At 46.7% G+C, this 18,792-nt stretch overlaps 1 protein-coding gene across 3 annotated transcripts in view; it reads left to right on the top strand.

The window, feature by feature from the left end:
• Nucleotides 1-18,792, top strand: part of LOC147110997 (microphthalmia-associated transcription factor-like) — a 439,553-nt gene that overhangs the window by 71,250 nt on the left and 349,511 nt on the right. The window contains exon 2 of one of the 3 annotated variants that reach the window (XM_086001446.1): nt 11,729-11,994. The exons of the other annotated variants lie outside the window; for them this stretch is intronic. Within the exon in view, the coding sequence (XP_085857572.1) occupies nt 11,801-11,994 (194 nt within the window). The 5' untranslated portion in view covers nt 11,729-11,800. The remainder of the gene's footprint in view (nt 1-11,728; nt 11,995-18,792) is intronic. 3 annotated transcript variants of the gene reach the window in all.

Raw genomic sequence — 18,792 nt, 5'->3', positions numbered from 1 at the left:
CAAATCTGTTCTGGCAAGCCATTCCTGGCAAAAATGGTCCGTAGGACTGCAATAGTTTTCTCCGTGGTGGTGGAGGACATTTTGATCACCTCAGGCCATTTCGAGTGCGCATCCACGGCTATTAAAAACATTGAGTCCATGAATGGACCAGCAAAATCAATATGCACCCGTTGCCATGGAGATGAGGGCCACTCCCCTGGGTGTAGAGGGGCATGTGGTGGTGCATTTTGGACCTTCTGGCATCCTGAGCCGCTATTTGTCAGGTCCTCGATTTGCTGATCGATCCCCGGCCACCACACATAAGCCCTAGCAAGGCTTTTCATTTTCACCCCTCCCAGATGACCTTCGTGAAGCTCATTGAGCACTCTCTCCCTTAACTTGGGTGGCATTACCACTCGGGATCCACACATCAAGGTCCCCTGGCATACTGACAGCTGTTATCTTCTGGATGAGAATGCTGGCAACAGTGAGTCGCCATGTGCTGGCCATCCCTTCACCGTCAAATCATATACCTGAGACAGTGTCGGGTCATTTCGGGTCTCCTTCTCCATACCAGCGTTAGTTACTGGCAAGCATTCAATTATCGTCGAATGAAATATTTCGACAGGATCCACTGCTGGTGCTTCCTCCGCAGTAGGCAGTGGCAGGCGTGATAGCCCATCAGCGTTTCCATGCTGTTTCATGCCCTTATAATCGATTTCATATTGGTGCGCCCCTAGAAAAAGGGACCATCTTTGTAGCTGTTGCGCAGTCATCACCGGAACGCCCTTCTTTGGATTAAAGATGGAGACAAGTGGTTGGTGGTCAGTCAGCAAGGTGAACTTCTGCCCGTGCAGACAGTGATTGAACTTTTTCACTTCCCACACTAGGCTGAGGGCCTCCCTGTCAATCTGGGCATAGTTACGCTCGGCTGAGGTTAGTGACCGAGACGCAAAGGCTACTGGCCTCTCCGAGCTGTCCGGGAATTTGTGCGACAGCACCGCTCCAATGCCATAGGGTGATGCATCACACGCCAACCGAATTGGTAGTGCTGGGTTGAAATGAGCCAACACCTCTATTGATGTGATCAATGCTTTGCTCTTCTGGAAAGGTCATTTACATTCATCACTCCACTTCCATGGTACCCCCGTTTGCAGTAGGGTGTTCAGTGGGTGTAGTACGGTAGACAAATTCGGCAAGAACTTATGGTAGTAGTTCACCAGCCCGAGGAACGACCTCAGTTGTGACACATTTTCCGGTGCTGGAGCCTTGACCACTGCCTCAATCTTTTCAGGGGACTTATGTAACCCCTCTTTATCAATAACGTGGCCACAATACGAGATCTTCTTCTGGAAAAACTCGCATTTGTGACGATTAGCTCGGAGCCCATATTCCTTCAATCTAGTGAGTACCTGCTCCAGGTTGGCGAGGTGATCGCTGTCATTTTCGCCCGTGACCAGGATGTCGTCCAAATAACACTGGGTCCCTGGAATCCCCTGCAGGACTTGTTCCATTGCCCTTTGCCAAATAGCTGGAGCTGATGCTACCCCGAACACCAGCCGGTTGTATTGGTAGAGACCTTTATGAGTGTTGATCGTGAGGTACTGTTTCGAGGCTTCTTCTACCTCCATTTGCAGGTACGCCTGGGCCAGATCAATCTTAGTGAAGCGTTTCCCTCCAGATAGCAAGGCGAAAATATCTTCAATCAGCGGAAGCGGATATTGTACAGTGTGAAGGACTGGGTTCACTCTCACCTTAAAGTCCCCACAGATGCGAACCTTCTTTGGTTCCCCAGGCGTATTACTCAACGACCTCTTCATTACAGGAATGATGTGTGTAGCCCACTTGCTCCAGTCCACTTTGGACAGTACTCCTGAACGTTCCAAATCTTCCAGCTCTGCTTCGACGGCTGTGTGGATCGCATAAGGTACCGGTCTGGCCTTAAAAAACTTTGGGCTTGCATTTTCCTCTATTTTGATTGTCGCTGTTATGCCTTTTAGTGTTCCGAGTCCCTGCTGGAACACTTCTTGTGCGTCAGTTAGCATTTTTAACAGTCTTCCAGGTGTGACGTCGTCATCCTTTTTGGCATCTACAGTCAGTGCTTGTATGGAATGCCAATTTAGCTGTATCTTCCGGATCCATTCACGTCCTAGTCGTGGTGGTCCTCCATCTGGCAATACATATAGGTCCATTTTTGGTGTTTCCTTGCCGTTATATATGACGTTCACCCTTATTTTTCCTTTGGGGTAGACTTTTTGCCCCGTGTACGTCTTCAAGACAATCTTTGTATCTCTCAAGGGTATATGTGAGAATAGCCGCTTGTAGTCCTTTCGGCTTATGACTGTTAGGGCTGATCCTGTGTCCAATTCCATTTTCACTTGGACTCCTGCTATCTTGAGCATGACCCAGATAGTTTGGTGATCCTCCATTTTGATCACATTATGTAGTTTCAGGCAACCCAGCTCCTTGCTTCCGGAGTCTGTATCACTCTTCTGTTCATCTGAACTACTCTCCATCACCTTATGTACCTTCTTGTACTTTTCCTGTGGAGATTTCTTGCTGCTGGTTTTCTTTCCCGACCTGCAGACTCTTGCTATGTGTCCTACTTTTCCACACTGTCTGCACACTTTGTCCTTGAGCCAGCAATCATTATGGTCGCGTGTTGTTCTGCCGCAGCGATAGCACTTCACTGTTCCGTATGACATTTCATTTGTGCCATATTCTTGCGGTCTCCGTTGTATCTCTGCAGCGCCCTGTGCTGCTGCTTTGTGTGATACTGCAATGCTGAAAGCCTTGTCCAGCGTAAGATCCTTTTCTGATAGAAGCCGTTTCTGGGTTCCTTCACTTTGAAGCCCACACACAAACTTGTCCCTTAAAGTATCTGCTAGTCCCGTTCCAAACTCGCAGTGTTTCGATAGCTTGCGCAGTTCTGTTAAATACTCAGCATTACTTTCATCTTTATGCTGGTTCCTTTTGTGAAACTTAAATCTTTCTGCTATCAGCAGCAGTGTGGGGTTTAAGTGGTCCTGTAGGATTGACACTATGTTTTCAAAATCCTTTTCTACTGGCTTCTCTGGGGTTACTAGGTTTCGTAGTAAGCCATACGTTTTTGCACCCACTGAATTCAACAATATCAGCGCTTTCTTGTCATCTGGCACTTCATTCGCTGAATAAAGGAGACTATGAAGGTATGAGAGCGGAATTGAGTAGAGTGGATTGGGAAAATAGATTAAAGGGTAAGACGATACATGATCAGTGGTGTACATTTAAGGAGTTATTTTACAACTTCCAAAAAATATATATTCCACTGAGAAGAAAAGGGTGTGAAAGAAAAGACAGCCATCCGTGGCTAAGTGAAGAAATTAAGGATAGTATTCGACTAAAAACAAGGGCATATAAGGTAGCCAAATCTAGTGGGAGGATAGAGGATTGGGAAAACTTTAAAAGACAGCAAAAAATAACAAAAAGATTGATTAAGAAAGGAAAGATAGATTATGAAATTAAATTAGCAAAAAATATAAAAACAGATAGTAAGAGTTTTTATAGTTATATAAAAAGAAAAAGGGTGGCTAAAGTAAATGTTGGTCCCTTAGAGGATGAGACCGGGAAATTAGTGGTGGGAAATATGGAGAAGGCAAAAACACTGAATGAATATTTTGTATCAGTCTTTACGGTAGAAGACACTAAGAATATCCCAACACTGGACAAACAGGGGCTATAGAGGGGAGGAGCTAAACACGATCAAAATCACTAAGGAAGTGGTACTCGGTAAAATAATGGGACTCAAGGCGGATAAATCACCTGGACCTGATGGCTTACATCCTAGAGTCTTGAGGGAAGTGGCGGTAGGGATTGTGGATGCATTGGTAATAATTTTCCAAAACTCCCTGGACTCAGCAAAGGTCCCGGCAGACTGGAAAACTGCTAATGTAACACCCTTATTTAAAAAGGGCAGTAGACAGAAGGCTGGAAACTATAGACCGGTTAGCCTAACATCTGTGGTAGGTAAAATATTGGAGTCCATTATTAAGGAGACAGTAACAGGACATTTGGATAATCATAATTTAATAGGACAAAGTCAGCATGGTTTTATGAAAGGGAAGTCATGTTTGACAAATTTGCTGGAGTTCTTTGAGGAAGTAACATGTAGGGTGGATAAAGGGGAACCAGTGGACGTAGTGTATTTAGACTTCCAAAAGGCATTTGACAAGGTGCCACACAAAAGATTATTGCTTAAGATAAAAAAATCACGGGATTGGGGGTAATATTCTGGCATGGATAGAGGATTGGTTACCTAACAGAAGGCAGAGAGTTGGGATAAATGGTTCATTCTCGGACTGGCAATCAGTAACTAGTGGTGTTCCACAGGGGTCAGTGCTGGGTCCCCAACTCTTTACAATCTATATTGACGATTTGGAGGAGGGGACCGAGTGTAACATATCAAAGTTTGCAGATGATACTAAGATGGGAGGGAAAGTAGTGAGTGAGGAGGACATAAAAAACCTGCAAGGGGACATAGACAGGCTAAGTAAGTGGGCAGAGATTTGGCAGATGGAATACAATACTGGAAAGTGTGAGGTTATGCACTTTGGCAGGAAAAATCGTAGAGCAAGTTATTATAAGAACATAAGAACATAAGAAATAGGAGCAGGAGTAGGCCAATCGGCCCCTCGAGCCTGCTCCGCCATTCAATAAGATCATGGCTGATCCTGCTCCTATTTCGTGTGTCTAATTATCTTAATGGCAAGAAACTGGAAAGTACTGAAGTCCAAAGGCATCTGGGGGTCCTGGTGCACGAAACTCAAAAGGTTAGTATGCAGGTGCAGCAAGTGATTAAGAAGGCCAATGGAATGTTGGCTTTCATTGCTAGGGGGATAGAATATAAAAATAGGGAGGTATTGCTTCAGTTGTACAAGGTATTGGTGAGACCGCACCTGGAATACTCCATACAGTTTTGGTGTCCATACTTAAGAAAAGACATACTTGCTCTCGAGTCAGTGCAAAGAAGGTTCACTCGGTTAATCCCGGGGATGAGGGGATGGACATATGAGGAGAGGTTGAGTAGATTGGGACTATACTCATTGGAGTTCAGAAGAATGAGAGGCGATCTTATTGAAACATATAAGGTTGTGAAGGCGTTGGATCGGGTGGATGCGGGGAGGATGTTCCCGATGATGGGTGAAACTAGAACTAGGGGGCATAGTCTTAGAATAAGGGGCTGCTCTTTCAAAACTGAGATGAGGAGGAACTACTTCACTCAGAGGGTGGTAGGTCCATGGAATATGCTGCCCCAAAAAGCTGTAGAAGCTACATCATTACATAAATTTAAAACAGAAATAGACAGTTTCCTAGAAGTAAAGGGAATAAAGGGTTATGGGGAGCGGGCAGGAATTTGGACATGAGTCTAGGATCGGATCGGTCATGGCCCTATGGGTAGCGGAGCGGGCCCAGGGGCCGTGTAGCCTGATCCTGCTCCTATTTCGTGTGTCTAATTCTGTTAGATTCAGGAGCTGGTTCTGTGATGGTAGATTGGCGGTTAGGATCAGATCAGCCATGATCTTATTGAATGGCGGAGCAGGCTCGAGGGGCCGATTGGCCTACTCCTGCCCCTATTTCTTATGTTCTTATGTTCTTATACTTCTATGCGTTCGACATATGTCGTCCAATCTTCGACTTCATTGTCGAACGCTGTGATACTGCCACTCTTCGGCATTTTTGGGTGTGGTTAGACTGGCTTAAAATGGCGTCTCCCGCGCTTTCCTTTCTTCCCCGCTGCGGCTTAAAATGGCGTCTCCCGCGCTGCTGCCAACGCCGCTCTCAGCGGTCCTCGTGGCAAATGGCGATGCCCTGTGGGTTTCGTGCGCTGCTCCTGCGCTGCTGCCAATGCCGCTCTCTGTGGTCCTCATGGCAATGGCAGCGCGTCACATTTTCCTGCGCGCCTCTCTCCCCCGTTGACGCTGCTCGGCCCTTGACCACCGGCTGTGTTCTGCTCTCTCTCGCCTCTCTCCCCTGTTGACTCCGCTCGGTCCTGAACACCGGCTGCGCCCTGTGCGCTCTGCCCTCTCTCTTTCCCCCGTCGACGCTGCTCGGCCTTTCTCTGTGCCGCTCGGTCGGGCTCTAGCCCGTCGCTGTCCGGGAAGGGTCTGCGCAGTACCTGTTGCCAGCCCGTTTCGCTGGACCACCGTGACTGGAAAGCCAAGCCTGGCTCTCGACAGCCTCCCCTGCGATGCTCAAATCTCCGCTGGATGACTGGGCGGTTGCTTGTGGTCGACGCCCGTGCTTCTGGACTCGACCTTCTTCCACTGTTCTCCAGGAGCGAATCCCTGGGAGGTGATGCAGAGTTGCAGGTAGGTTCGAACTTGCTCGTCGCCACTGTTACGTCCGTGTAATAATAAGAAAAGGACTGCAGAGAACAGCACAACAGGTGTTTACTCAACGTGGTTCAAACTGCAACTGAAACAACAGATTACTACTCAGTGTTATATACAGGTGTGGTCACTGCCGGTACTACAGTATACATGAGCTGTCGAAAATAGTTCCCTCCTTAAAGGTACATACATTACAGTTGCAATATACCAAAATTCCCTGGACTCTGGAGAGGTCCCAGCGGATTGGAAAACCGCAAATGTAACACCCCTATTTAAAAAAGGAGGGAAACAGAAAGCAGGAAACAGAAACTATGGACCAGTTAGCCTAACATCTATCGTTGGGAAAATGCTGGAGTCTTTCATTAAGGAAGCAGTAGCAGGGCATTTGGAAAATCATAATGCAGTCAAGCAGAGTCAGCATGGTTTTATGAAAGGGAAATCATGTTTAACAAACTTGCTGGAGTTCTTTGAGGAGGTAATGAGCAGGGTGGACAAAGGTGAACCAGTGGATGTGGTGTATTTGGATTTCCAGAAGGCATTCAATAAGGTGCCACATAAAAGGTTACTGCATAAGATAAGTGTTCACAGAATTGGCGGTAATATATTAGCATGGATAGAGAATTGGCTAACTAAAAGTAAGCAGAGAGTCGGGATAAATGGGTCATTTTCCAGTTGGCAAACGGTAACTAGTGGGGTACCACAGGGATCGGTGCTGGGGCCTGAACTATTTACAATCTACATTAATGACTTGGATGAAGGGACTGAGTGTAATGTAGCCAAGTTTGCAGATGATACAAAGATAGGTGGGAAAGCAAGTTGTGCAGAAGACTCAAAGAACCTGCAAAGGGATATAGACAGGCTACGTGTGTAGGCAAACATTTGGCAGATGGAGTATAATGTGGGAACGTGCGAGGTTATATACTTTGGCAGGGAAAATAAAAAAGCAAATTATTATTTAAATGGAGAGAGATTACAAAATGCTACAATTCAGAGGGACCTGGGGGTCCTTGTACATGAAACACAAAAAGTTAGCCTGCAGGTACAGCAAGTAATCAAAAAGGCAAATGGAATGTTGGCCTTTATTTCAAAGGGGTTGGAGTATAAAAACAGGGAAGTTCTGCTACAACTGTACAGGGTATTGGTGAGACCACACCTTGAGTATTGCGTACAGTTTTGGTCTCCTTATTTAAGGAAGGATATACTTGCATTGGAGGCAGTTCAGAGATGATTCACTAGGTTAATTCCAGAGATGAGGGGGTTGACTTATGAGGAAAGGTTGAGCAGGCTGGGCCTATACTCATTGGAATTTAGAAGAATGAGAGTTGATCTTATTGAAACATATAAGATACTGGAGGGGGCTCGACAGGGTAGATGCAGAGAGGATGTTTCCCCTCATGGGGAAATATAGAACTCGGGGGCACAGTTTTAGAATAAAGGGTCGCCCTTTTAGAACTGAGATAAGGAGGAATTTCTTCTCTCAGAGGGTTGTAAATCTGTGGAATTCTCTGCCCCAGAGAGCTGTGGAGGCTGGGTCATTAAATATATTTAAGGTGGAGATAGACACATTTTTGCAAGATAAGGGAGTGAAGGGTCATGGGAAGCGGGCTGGGAAGTGGTTTTGAGCCCAAGGTCAGCCATGATCTTATTGAATGGCAGAGCAGGCTCGAGGGGCCGATTGGCCTACTCCTGCTCCTATTTCTTATGTTCTTATGTTCTTATACTTCTATGCATTCGACATATGTCATCCAATCTTCGACTTCATTGTCGAACGCTGTGATACTGCCACTCTTCGGCATTTTTGGGTGTGGTTAGACTGGCTTAAAATGGCGTCTCCCGCGCTTTCCTTTCTTCCCCGCTGCGGCTTAAAATGGCGTCTCCCGCGCTGCTGCCAACGCCGCTCTCGGCGGTCCTCGTGGCAATTGGCGACGCCCTGTGGGTTTCGTGCGCTGCTCCTGCGCTGCTGCCAATGCCGCTCTCTGCGGTCCTCATGGCAATGGCAGCGCGTCACATTTTCCTGCGCGCCTCTCTTCCCCCGTTGACGCTGCTCGGCCCTTGACCACCGGCTGCGCTCTGCTCTCTCTTGCCTCTCTCCCCCGTTGACTCCGCTCGGTCCTGAACACCGGCTGCGCCCTATGCGCTCTGCCCTCTCTCCCTCGTCGACGCTGCTCGGCCTTTTTCTGTGCCGCTCGGTCGGGCTCTAGCCCGTCACTGTCCGGGAAGGGTCTGCGCAGTTCCTGTTGCCAACCCATTTCGCTGGACCACCGTGACTGGAGAGCCAAGCCTGGCTCTCGACAGCCTCCCCTGCGATGCTCAAATCTCCGCTGGATGACTGGGCGGTTGCTCGTGGTCGACGCCCGTGCTTCTGGACTCGACCTTCTTCCACTGTTCTCCAGGAGCGAATCCCTGGGAGGTGATGCAGAGTTGCAGGTAGGTTCGAACTTGCTCATCGCCACTGTTACGTCCGTGTAATAATAAGAAAAGGACTGCAGAGAACAGTACAACAGGTGTTTACTCAACGTGGTTCAAACTGCAACTGAAACAACAGATTACTACTCAGTGTTATATACAGGTGTGGTCACTGCCGGTACTACAGTATACATGAGCTGTAGAAAATAGTTCCCCCCTTAAAGGTACATACATTACAGTTGCAATATACCAAAATTCCCTGGACTCTGGAGAGGTCCCAGCGGATTGGAAAACCGCAAATGTAACACCCCTATTAAAAAAAGGATGGAAACAGAAAGCAGGAAACAGAAACTATAGACCAGTTAGCCTAACATCTATCATTGGGAAAATGCTGGAGTCCTTCATTAAGGAAGCAGTAGCAGGGCACTTGGAAAATCATAATGCAGTCAAGCAGAGTCAGCATGGTTTTATGAAAGGGAAATCATGTTCCACGGAAGCTCAACGTAAACTTGAGGAACAGCACCTCATCTTCCGATTAGGCAGTCTGCAGCCTTCCGGACTCAATATCGAGTTCAACAATTTCAGATCATAAGCTCGGCCCCCATTTCATTTTCTCTTGTAATTGTTCCACTCCTTTTCCCCCCCCCCCCTTTCCTTTTGTTTCTCTCTCACACCTGGCAGCTATCTTTTGCCCTGCCAGTACACTTTACACCTAATCCCAGCCTATCACCATCTCGTCTAGCTTCCAATCTCTTTTACTTCTTTTGTTTCTTTTATTCTTTTGTCCGATCGCAGCCCTGCCTCCGATCCAGTTTCTTTTCTTTCCAGTTTTGAAGAAGGGTCCAACCCAAAACGTCAACTCAAATTTCTCTCCACGGATGTTGCCTGACCTGCTGAGTTTTTCCAGCATTTTCTGTTGTTATTTCATGTTTAACAAACTTGCTGGAGTTCTTTGAGGAGGTAATGAGCAGGGTGGACAAAGGTGAACCAGTGGATGTGGTGTATTTGGATTTCCAGAAGGCATTCAATAAGGTGCCACATAAAAGGTTACTGCATAAGATAAGTGTTCACAGAATTGGCGGTAATATATTAGCATGGATAGAGAATTGGCTAACTAACAGAAAGCAGAGAGTCGGGATAAATGGGTCATTTTCCAGTTGGCAAATGGTAACTAGTGGTGTACCACAGGGATCGGTGCTGGGGCCTCAACTATTTACAATCTACATTAATGACTTGGATGAAGGGACTGAGTGTAATGTAGCCAAGTTTGCAGATGATACAAAGATAGGTGGGAAAGCAAGTTGTGCAGAAGACTCAAAGAACCGGCAAAGGGATATAGACAGGCTACGTGTGTAGGCAAACATTTGGCAGATGGAGTATAATGTGGGAACGTGCGAGGTTATATACTTTGGCAGGGAAAATAAAAAAGCAAATTATTATTTAAATGGAGAGAGATTACAAAATGCTACAATTCAGAGGGACCTGGGGGTCCTTGTACATGAAACACAAAAAGTTAGTCTGCAGGTACAGCAAGTAATCAAAAAGGCAAATGGAATGTTGGCCTTTATTTCAAAGGGGTTGGAGTATAAAAACAGGGAAGTTCTGCTACAACTGTACAGGGTATTGGTGAGACCACACCTTGAGTACTGCGTACAGTTTTGGTCTCCTTATTTAAGGAAGGATATACTTGCATTGGAGGCAGTTCAGAGATTAACTAGGTTAATTCCAGAGATGAGGGGGTTGACTTATGAGGAAAGGTTGAGCAGGCTGGGCCTATACTCATTGGAATTTAGAAGAATGAGAGTTGATCTTATTGAAACATGTAAGATACTGAGGGGGCTCGACAGGGTAGATGCAGAGAGGATGTTTCCCCTCATGGGGGAATATAGAACTCGGGGGCACAGTTTTAGAATAAAGGGTCGCCCTTTCAGAACTGAGATAAGGAGGAATTTCTTCTCTCAGAGGGTTGTAAATCTGTGGAATTCTCTGCCCCAGAGAGCTGTGGAGGCTGGGTCATTAAATACATTTAAGGTGGAGATAGACACATTTTTGCAAGATAAGGGAGTGAAGGGTCATGGGAAGCGGGCTGGGAAGTGGTTTTGAGCCCAAGATCAGCCCGGAGCAGGCTCGAGGGGCCAAGTGACCTATTCCTGCTCCTATTTCTTATGTTCCTATGTTCTTATACTGGATGCCATCCGATATCTTGCCCAACTTGCCATTCTTAATGTGTGAATCTAGATAATGAATATTGGCATGCCTTTCGACCATGAACAAGTTGAAAATGAACATAACTCGGTTCTTTACTGATGTCCACAGTCCATGTGTCCAGCAGGGGTACTGGGTAAAGGTCAGGAACAGACGCCAGCCAACCTGACTTTCCTGCCTAACCCAGAAGTGCTCAGGCTAACTGATTTTCTGCCACCATCCCAGCAGAGATCACTGAACTGATCGGAGACTGAACTTGTTGATCTTCCTCGTCTGTATGGTCCAGCTATTCACTTTCGTACTGGTTTTATTTTGAAATACATTTTGTGACTTGATGTACAGATACTTCATGATATACAATACACCCATCTTACCATCAAGTAAAGATTCCAGTTTACTTGTATGTTAAAGAATTAGGCAATTAGATGTGGGAGTTTATATCTTGGATAACTGGAATTGTATTTTTTGATATTTTCAGGCATTTTAATGAACCTTTTCCATGACTAATCTGAACCACATTTGAATCAGATCTCCTTATCCTGTCTTTCCTCAACAACTTGTTTTGTAGCTGAGTTTGCAGAGGCAATGACTCATCCTGCTCTTATTCTGTCCTTATGGTGGATTATATTGGTGTAAGCATGATCTGCTATGCTAGGCTGACCATACATCCCCATTTTCCAGGAACAGTCCCCAGATGAGGTACTGTGTCCCCGGTTCAGAAAACTCGTCCCCTTATAGAGTCTTTGTTTTTTTTAAATGTGAATGTACAGAAACCCCGGGGGAGATTCTTGGCCTGTTCCTGCCCAGTTTGAGCTCAGGAACGCATTCCAGGATCTGGCTGAATGGAGGCGATGATGGCGTCCCTGCCTTCCCACAATGCAGCGTGGCGGAGAAACGGCCCCATCGATAGCTCGGGCTGCACTGCACTCTGGGGGATTGAGTCACCTGACCCCGTGTTTCGGCCAATAGTGAGTGACCAGAGGGCGGAACCTTTAAAATGCGTGGGAGAAGACAAGGGCGCAGTGAGAGCTGATGGGTGAGTGGATTTACTTTACCTCAGATTAGTATGGTGTATCCATATGATTAGCTCTAAATTCTCCGAACCGGTAAGAGGTTTCTGAAACCTTCTGAGGCAGAGGGTGTTTCACACTTTTTATGGAAAATCTCAGTCTGTTTGGAACAGATTTAAAATTGAGAAATTAAAGTTAGGGTATTCGGGGACAAGTATAGATGGTACAGCACTATTGCCAGAACACACGCAAGATTCAAGATTTGGTGTAAAGTGAAAATGGCATTGTCTCTACATGTATTCCACTAGCAGAAGCAACAAAGTTGTCATGCTGGTTTTCTTGAAACGCTTCCTGGCTACTTTGCTGTGCCTCCCACCTTGTGTCTCCTTGGATTTGGTTTAGAAATATGGTCACCCTATGCTATGCTTCCACCCTGTGAGAGAAAGAACTCCCCTCCAATATAAAATTGGCTAAGCTTTTCTGTAAATTATTTTAAGCTTTCATGTTTCCTCATTTTAAAAATAGTGTTTACTTCCCACTTATTTCATGTATTGACATTCCACCTTACGTAAACTTGAGGTCATCCAAAACTTGGCTGCCTGTGTCCTAACTCCCGCCAAGTCCTGTTCACCCATCACCCCTGTGCTATCTGACCTACATTGGCTCCCAGTTATGCAGTGCCTTGATTTCAAAATTCTCATCCTTGTTTTCAAATCCATCCATGGCTTCGCCCCTTCCTATCTCTGTAATCTCCTTCAGCCCCACAACGCCCCCCCGCCCCCCACCCTGACCCCGAGATAGCTGCGCTCCTCTAATTCTGCCCTCTTGAGTATTCCTGATTATAATCGCTCCACCTTTGGTGGCCTTGCCTTCTGTTACCTAGGCCCTAAGCTCTGGAATTCCCTGCCTAAACCTCTCCGCCTCGCTACCTCCCTTTCCTCCTTTAAGACGCTCCTTAAAACCTACCTCTTTGACCAAGCTTTTGGTTACCTGTCCTAATTTCTCTTTATGTGGCTCGGTATCAAATATTTTGTCTTATAATACTCCTGTGCCGCGCCATGGGACGTTTTACTATGTTAAAGGTGCTATATAAATACAAGTTGTTGTTGTTGATCAATTTTTTTTATTTTGGTCTCCAATATTAAAACTACAGAATTGACATTTTGGTCCCTCTCAAACACAGTAAACATCTGATGATTGAGACAAAGCACAAGAACTGCAGAATCTGGCTTTAAATACAAGAAACTTTAAACTCCAGTGAGAATATTGTCAATTATCAATCTTTCCAAAGTAGTGTTAAAATCACAACTTCTAGGTAAATGATATGGATAACCAGATTGGACAGAATCAAATCAAATCAAATCAACTTTTATTGTCATTGTTAGTGCACAAGTGCAGTACAACGAAATGTAGGCTTGCGGCTCCCGAGAGTGTACAATTTAGATTAGGACACTTAAACATTTCAACATACATTTGTACATATATATTAGCATAAATATGACCATAATAAAGTGCATCGGCAGATGTGCAGGCTTTAGTGTTTATTTGTGGAGTTCAGTAGGATGACAGCCCTGGGAAAAAAGCTGTTCCTAAATCTGGTCGTACGGGTGCGAATGCATCTGTAGCGTCTTCCTGATGGTAGGAGGGCGAACAGACTGTGGCTGGGGTGGGTAGGGTCTTTGATGATGGGCCGTGCCCTCCGTAGGCAGCGTTTCTGATATATATGTTCTATGGTCGGTAGCCGGGTGCCGGTAATGCGTTGGGCAGTTTTGACTACCCGCTGCAGGGCTTTCCGGTCATGGGAGCTACAGCTGCCGTACCATACCATGATACAGTTTGTCAGGATGCTCTCTATAGTGCAGCGGTAGAAGTTAGAGAGGATCGGGGGTGACAGATTACATCCCTTCAGCCTCCTCAAGAAATATAGGCGCTGCTGGGCCTTCTTCACCAGAGAGGAGGTGTTGAGGGACCAGGAGAGGTCTTCCGTGATGTAGACTCCGAGGAACTTAAAGCTGGCCACCCTTTCCACCTCCGCCCCATTGATGTGGATGGGGGTGTGACTTCCGCCTTTGGACTTCCTGAAGTCCACGATTATTTCCTTTGTTTTCTTGGTGTTAAGGGCCAGGTTGTTGTCGGTGCACCACTTCACGAGATGCTGGACCTCCTCCCTGTAGGCTGACTCATCGTTGTTGGTGATCTGGCCTACTACCGTGGTGTCATCTGCAAACTTGATGATGGTGTTGGAACCATTAACAGCCACACAGTCGTGGGTGAAGAGGGAGTAGAGGAGGGGGCTCAGCACACATCCTTGTGGGGCCCCCGTGTTCAGGGTCGGGGGGGGGGAGGTGTGGTTACCTAATTTGACAGACTGGGGTCTGTTTGTTAGGAAGTCCAGGGTCCAGTTGCAGAGGGAAGTGTTCAGGCCAAGAGTTTTTTTTATTTCAAATGAAGTGGCATAAATAGTTAAATAGTAGAATGGTATGTTGGATGTTTGTAAGAAGTGTAAAATGTTTAAAGAGGTAAATTATTTTGATGATTGTGTAGAAATGTTAGATTTATTTGTGTGAAACATAGAACAGTTTCTCAGGTAAAATGAGGCTGGCTTTCCTCAGTATATTTCAAGCTAGAGGACTGCAGCTGGGACATCTATGGGAAAGCAATGAATGCCTTTGTTCATAAATCAATTGTCAAAAGTTGGCCTTGGTGGCTGGTATAGCAGATTTGAAATATTAATATATGCGGATAGACAGACAGTGAAGATGATTCTGTTATGATTCATGAGCCATTAAAGGGATCCATCATAAGGGTGATACTCTTGTTAGGGGAAATGTATATCGGAAATGACAAATATCGAAACATTAACACCTCAATCTGTTAAATTCTCAGTTTAAAAATAATGGCTATAACAAGAGAGAAGTGCCACGGCACAGCTCTTGCTGCCAAGCTTTAGTTCTAACAAAGGCATTTGAACTCCTGTGGGTGAATTGTTCATTTGTTACATCGCAATCTTAAGGTCTTCCAAGAGACAGCTGTGACTATTCCATTCAAAAGTCCCAGTGCTTATCAGACTCTGTGGGAAACTGTCTTTTAAAATGTTTATATTAATTGATTCTAGTTTCATTGGTTTTTAATTAATGCACTGTTGGGTATGTTGCTGCATCTTTTGGTTTTTGTGCATCATTTAACCTGCAAATCAATGTGACCAAGTAACATTGGTCTGATAGCATGTTATTTACCACCTTTGGAAGGAATGGGAGAATGCGGTGGGCTTCTCATCCAATGCTCAGTGAACAACATACAGTATCATGTTTAGGGTGTTGTTTGCTAAATATGGGGATACTGTCCCATACACCACATGCATAAGCATGCTGGTTTTTGGTTCATAGGTTGCTTACTTTGATTAAGGAACGTGTCCTCTAGCCATGAACACAAGACATAACTGCTAGCGGAAAATCCGGAACTGTAATAACTGCATTCATTTCTTGAGGCATCTATATATCTATCTATCTATATATATAAAAGATCTCTTCTGTCTGTCTGTCTGTCTGTCCGTTCTCTATACGTTCGAAAGTTATAGAGCGTACCTACATGTTCATCACATCAAAAGAAAGCTTACGATTACGGACCGGTCATAGGCATATTTACTTTTCCGTCAGACAAAAATCATGCCCACGGTATCCAAAAAATGTTCAAAATTCCGCTCATTAAATGGGAAAAGTTCCGCTCATTTGCTCATTAGCATTGAGTGACGTGAAGGTTGACCAATCGTGCGGTCGAGCGACCTGACAGTTGACCGACGGTAGACCAATCGCTGCGTCACGGGGGGCGGGTTCATTGCGCGTGCGGGCGGGCCATCCTACAGTTGAGTGTTGAGTGACTTGACGATTGACCAATCCTACAGTTCAGTGACCTGACGGTTGACCAATCGGTGCGTGTGTGGGCGGGCCTTATCATTCTGAACCGAGGTGAGTGGCCGCCATCTTGATTCTTCACGATTTTTTTCCCACACTTTCTGTGTGTTAGGGAACTAAGGAAAATAACAATTTATTTGAGTTTTAAATTGTATTTAGCAACAGTAGGAAATGAAGTGATCCCCTGCCCTTCGCCCGGAGGCTCGCCTACTTTGACGGCCATTTCGAGCGGCTGTGCCGGCGCCGGGCGCGGCCTAGCAGCCCGGGATGACTGGGCCTTGAGTTGCGGGCTGTGCCGGGAGCCGTCGCGCACAAAACTTCCCCGCGGCGTCAACAGCCCCGCCCCAGAGCCCGACCCAAAGCCACCAGGTCACCGGCCGCGGCGGGCCGTGCCGGGAGCTGCCGCGCACAAAACTTCCCCGCGGCGTCAACAGCCCCGACCCAAAGCCACCAGGTTACCGGCCGTGGCGGGCCGTGCCGGGAGCTGCTGCGCACAAAACCTCCCCGCGGCGTCAACAGCCCCGCCCCAGAGCCCGACCCAAGGCCATCAGGTGAGCGGCCGCGGCGGCCAGTCTCTCTCTCTCTCTCTCTCTCACACTCCCAATCTCTCTCTCTCTCTCACACTCCCAATCTCTCTCTCTCTCACACTCCCAATCCTCTCTCTCTCACACTCCCAATCTCTCTCTCTCACACTACCCCAATCTCTCTCTCTCACACTCCCAAACTCTCTCTCTCTCACACTCCCAATCTCTCTCTCTCACACTCCCAATCTTTCTCTCTCTCACACTCCCAATCTCTCTCTCTCTCTCGCACTCCCAATCTCTCTCTCTCACACTCCCAATCTCTTTCCTCTCTCTCACACTCCCAATCTCTTTCTCTCTCTCACACTTCCAATCTCTCTCTCTCACACTCCCAATCTCTCTCTCTCTCTCTCACACTCCCAATCTCTCTCTCTCACACTCCCAATCTCTCTCTCTCTCTCACACTCCCAATCTCTCTCTCTCTCTCTCACACTCCCAATCTCTCTCTCTCACACTCCCAAACTCTTCTCTCTCTCACACTCCCAATCTCTCTCTCTCTCACACTCCCAATCTCTCTCTCTCTCACACTCCCAATCTCTCTCTCTCTCACACTCCCAATCTCTCTCTCTCTCACACTCCCAATCTCTCTCGCTCACACTCCCAATCTCTCTCTCTCCACACTCCCAATCTCTCTCTCTCTCACACTCCCAATCTCTCTCTCTCTCACACTCCCAATCTCTCTCTCTCACACTCCCAATCTCTCTCTCTCACACTCCCAATCTCTCTCTCTCTCACACTCCCAATCTCTCTCTCTCACACTCCCAATCTCTCTCTCTCTCACACTCCCAATCTCTCTCCCTCTCTCACTCCCAATCTCTCTCTCTCACACTCCCAATCTCTTTCTCTCTCTCACACTCCCAATCTCTCTCTCTCTCACACTCCCAATCTCTCTCTCTCTCACACTCCCAATCTCTCTCTCACACTCCCAATCTCTCTCTCTCACACTCCCAATCTCTCTCTCTCACACTCCCAATCTCTCTTCTCTCACACTCCCAATCTCTCTCTCTCTCACACTCCCAATCTCTCTCTCTCTCTCACTCCCAATCTCTCTCTCTCACACTCCCAATCTCTCTCTCTCACACTCCCAATCTCTCTCTCTCTCACACTCCCAGTCTCTCTCTCTCTCACACTCCCAATCTCTCTCTCTCTCACACTCCCAATCTCTCTCTCTCTCTCACACTCCCAATCTCTCTCTCTCACACTCCCAATCTCTCTCTCCTTCACACTCCCAATCTCTCTCTCTCTCACACTCCCCAATCTCTCTCTCTCACACTCCCAATCTCTCTCTCTCACACTCCCAATCTTCCTCTCTCTCACACTCCCAATCTCTCTCTCTCTCACACTCCCAATCTCTCTCTCTCTCACTCCCAATCTCTCTCACACTCCCAATCTCTCTCTCTCACACTCCCAATCTCTCTCTCTCACACTCCCAATCTCTCTCTCTCTCTCACTCCCAATCTCTCTCTCTCTCACACTCCCAATCTCTCTCTCTCTCAAACTTTCAATCTCTCTCTCTCTCACACTCCCAATCTCTCTCTCTCACACTCCAATCTCTCTCTCTCTCACACTCCCAATCTCTCTCTCTCTCACACTCCCAATCTCTCTCTCTCACACTCCCAATCTCTCTCTCTCTCACACTCCCAATCTCTCTCTCTCTCACACTCCCAATCTCTCTCTCTCTCTCACTCCCAATCTCTCTCTCACACTCCCAATCTCTCTCTCTCTCACACTCCCAATCTCTCTCTCTCTCACACTCCCAATCTCTCTCTCTCTCACACTCCCCAATCTCTCTCTCTCTCACACTCCCAATCTCTCTCTCTCACACACTCCCAATCTCTCTCTCTCACACCTCCCAATCTCTCTCTCTCACACTCCCAATCTCTCTCTCTCTCACACTCCCAATCTCTCTCTCTCTCTCACTCCCAATCTCTCTCTCTCACACTCCCAATCTCTCTCCTCTCACTCATCTCTCTCTCACTCCCAATCTCTCTCTCACACTCCCAATCTCTCTCTCTCTCTCACACTCCCAATCTCTCTCTCTCTCTCACTCCCAGCCTCTCTCTCTCTCTCACTCCCAATCTCTCTCACACTCCCAATCTCTCTCTCTCTCTCACTCCAATCTCTCTCACACTCCCAATCTCTCTCTCTCTCACACTCCCCAATCTCTCTCTCTCTCACACTCCCAGTCTCTCTCTCTCTCACACTCCCAATCTCTCTCTCTCACTCCCAATCTCTCTCTCTCTCTCACACTCTGTGGTAAACCACTGTTGTTAGTATTGTTGTTCACCACTGTTGTTAGTACTGTTGTTCACTGTTAGTACTGTTGTTCACT

This window comes from Somniosus microcephalus, chromosome 11 (assembly GCF_052327205.1).
Source record: "Somniosus microcephalus isolate GS21.2 chromosome 11, FLI_Smic_1.0, whole genome shotgun sequence".
Classification (NCBI taxonomy): domain Eukaryota; kingdom Metazoa; phylum Chordata; class Chondrichthyes; order Squaliformes; family Somniosidae; genus Somniosus; species Somniosus microcephalus.
The sequence above is the reverse complement of the archived record's forward strand: the minus strand, read 5'-3'. Positions and strand labels throughout refer to the sequence as shown.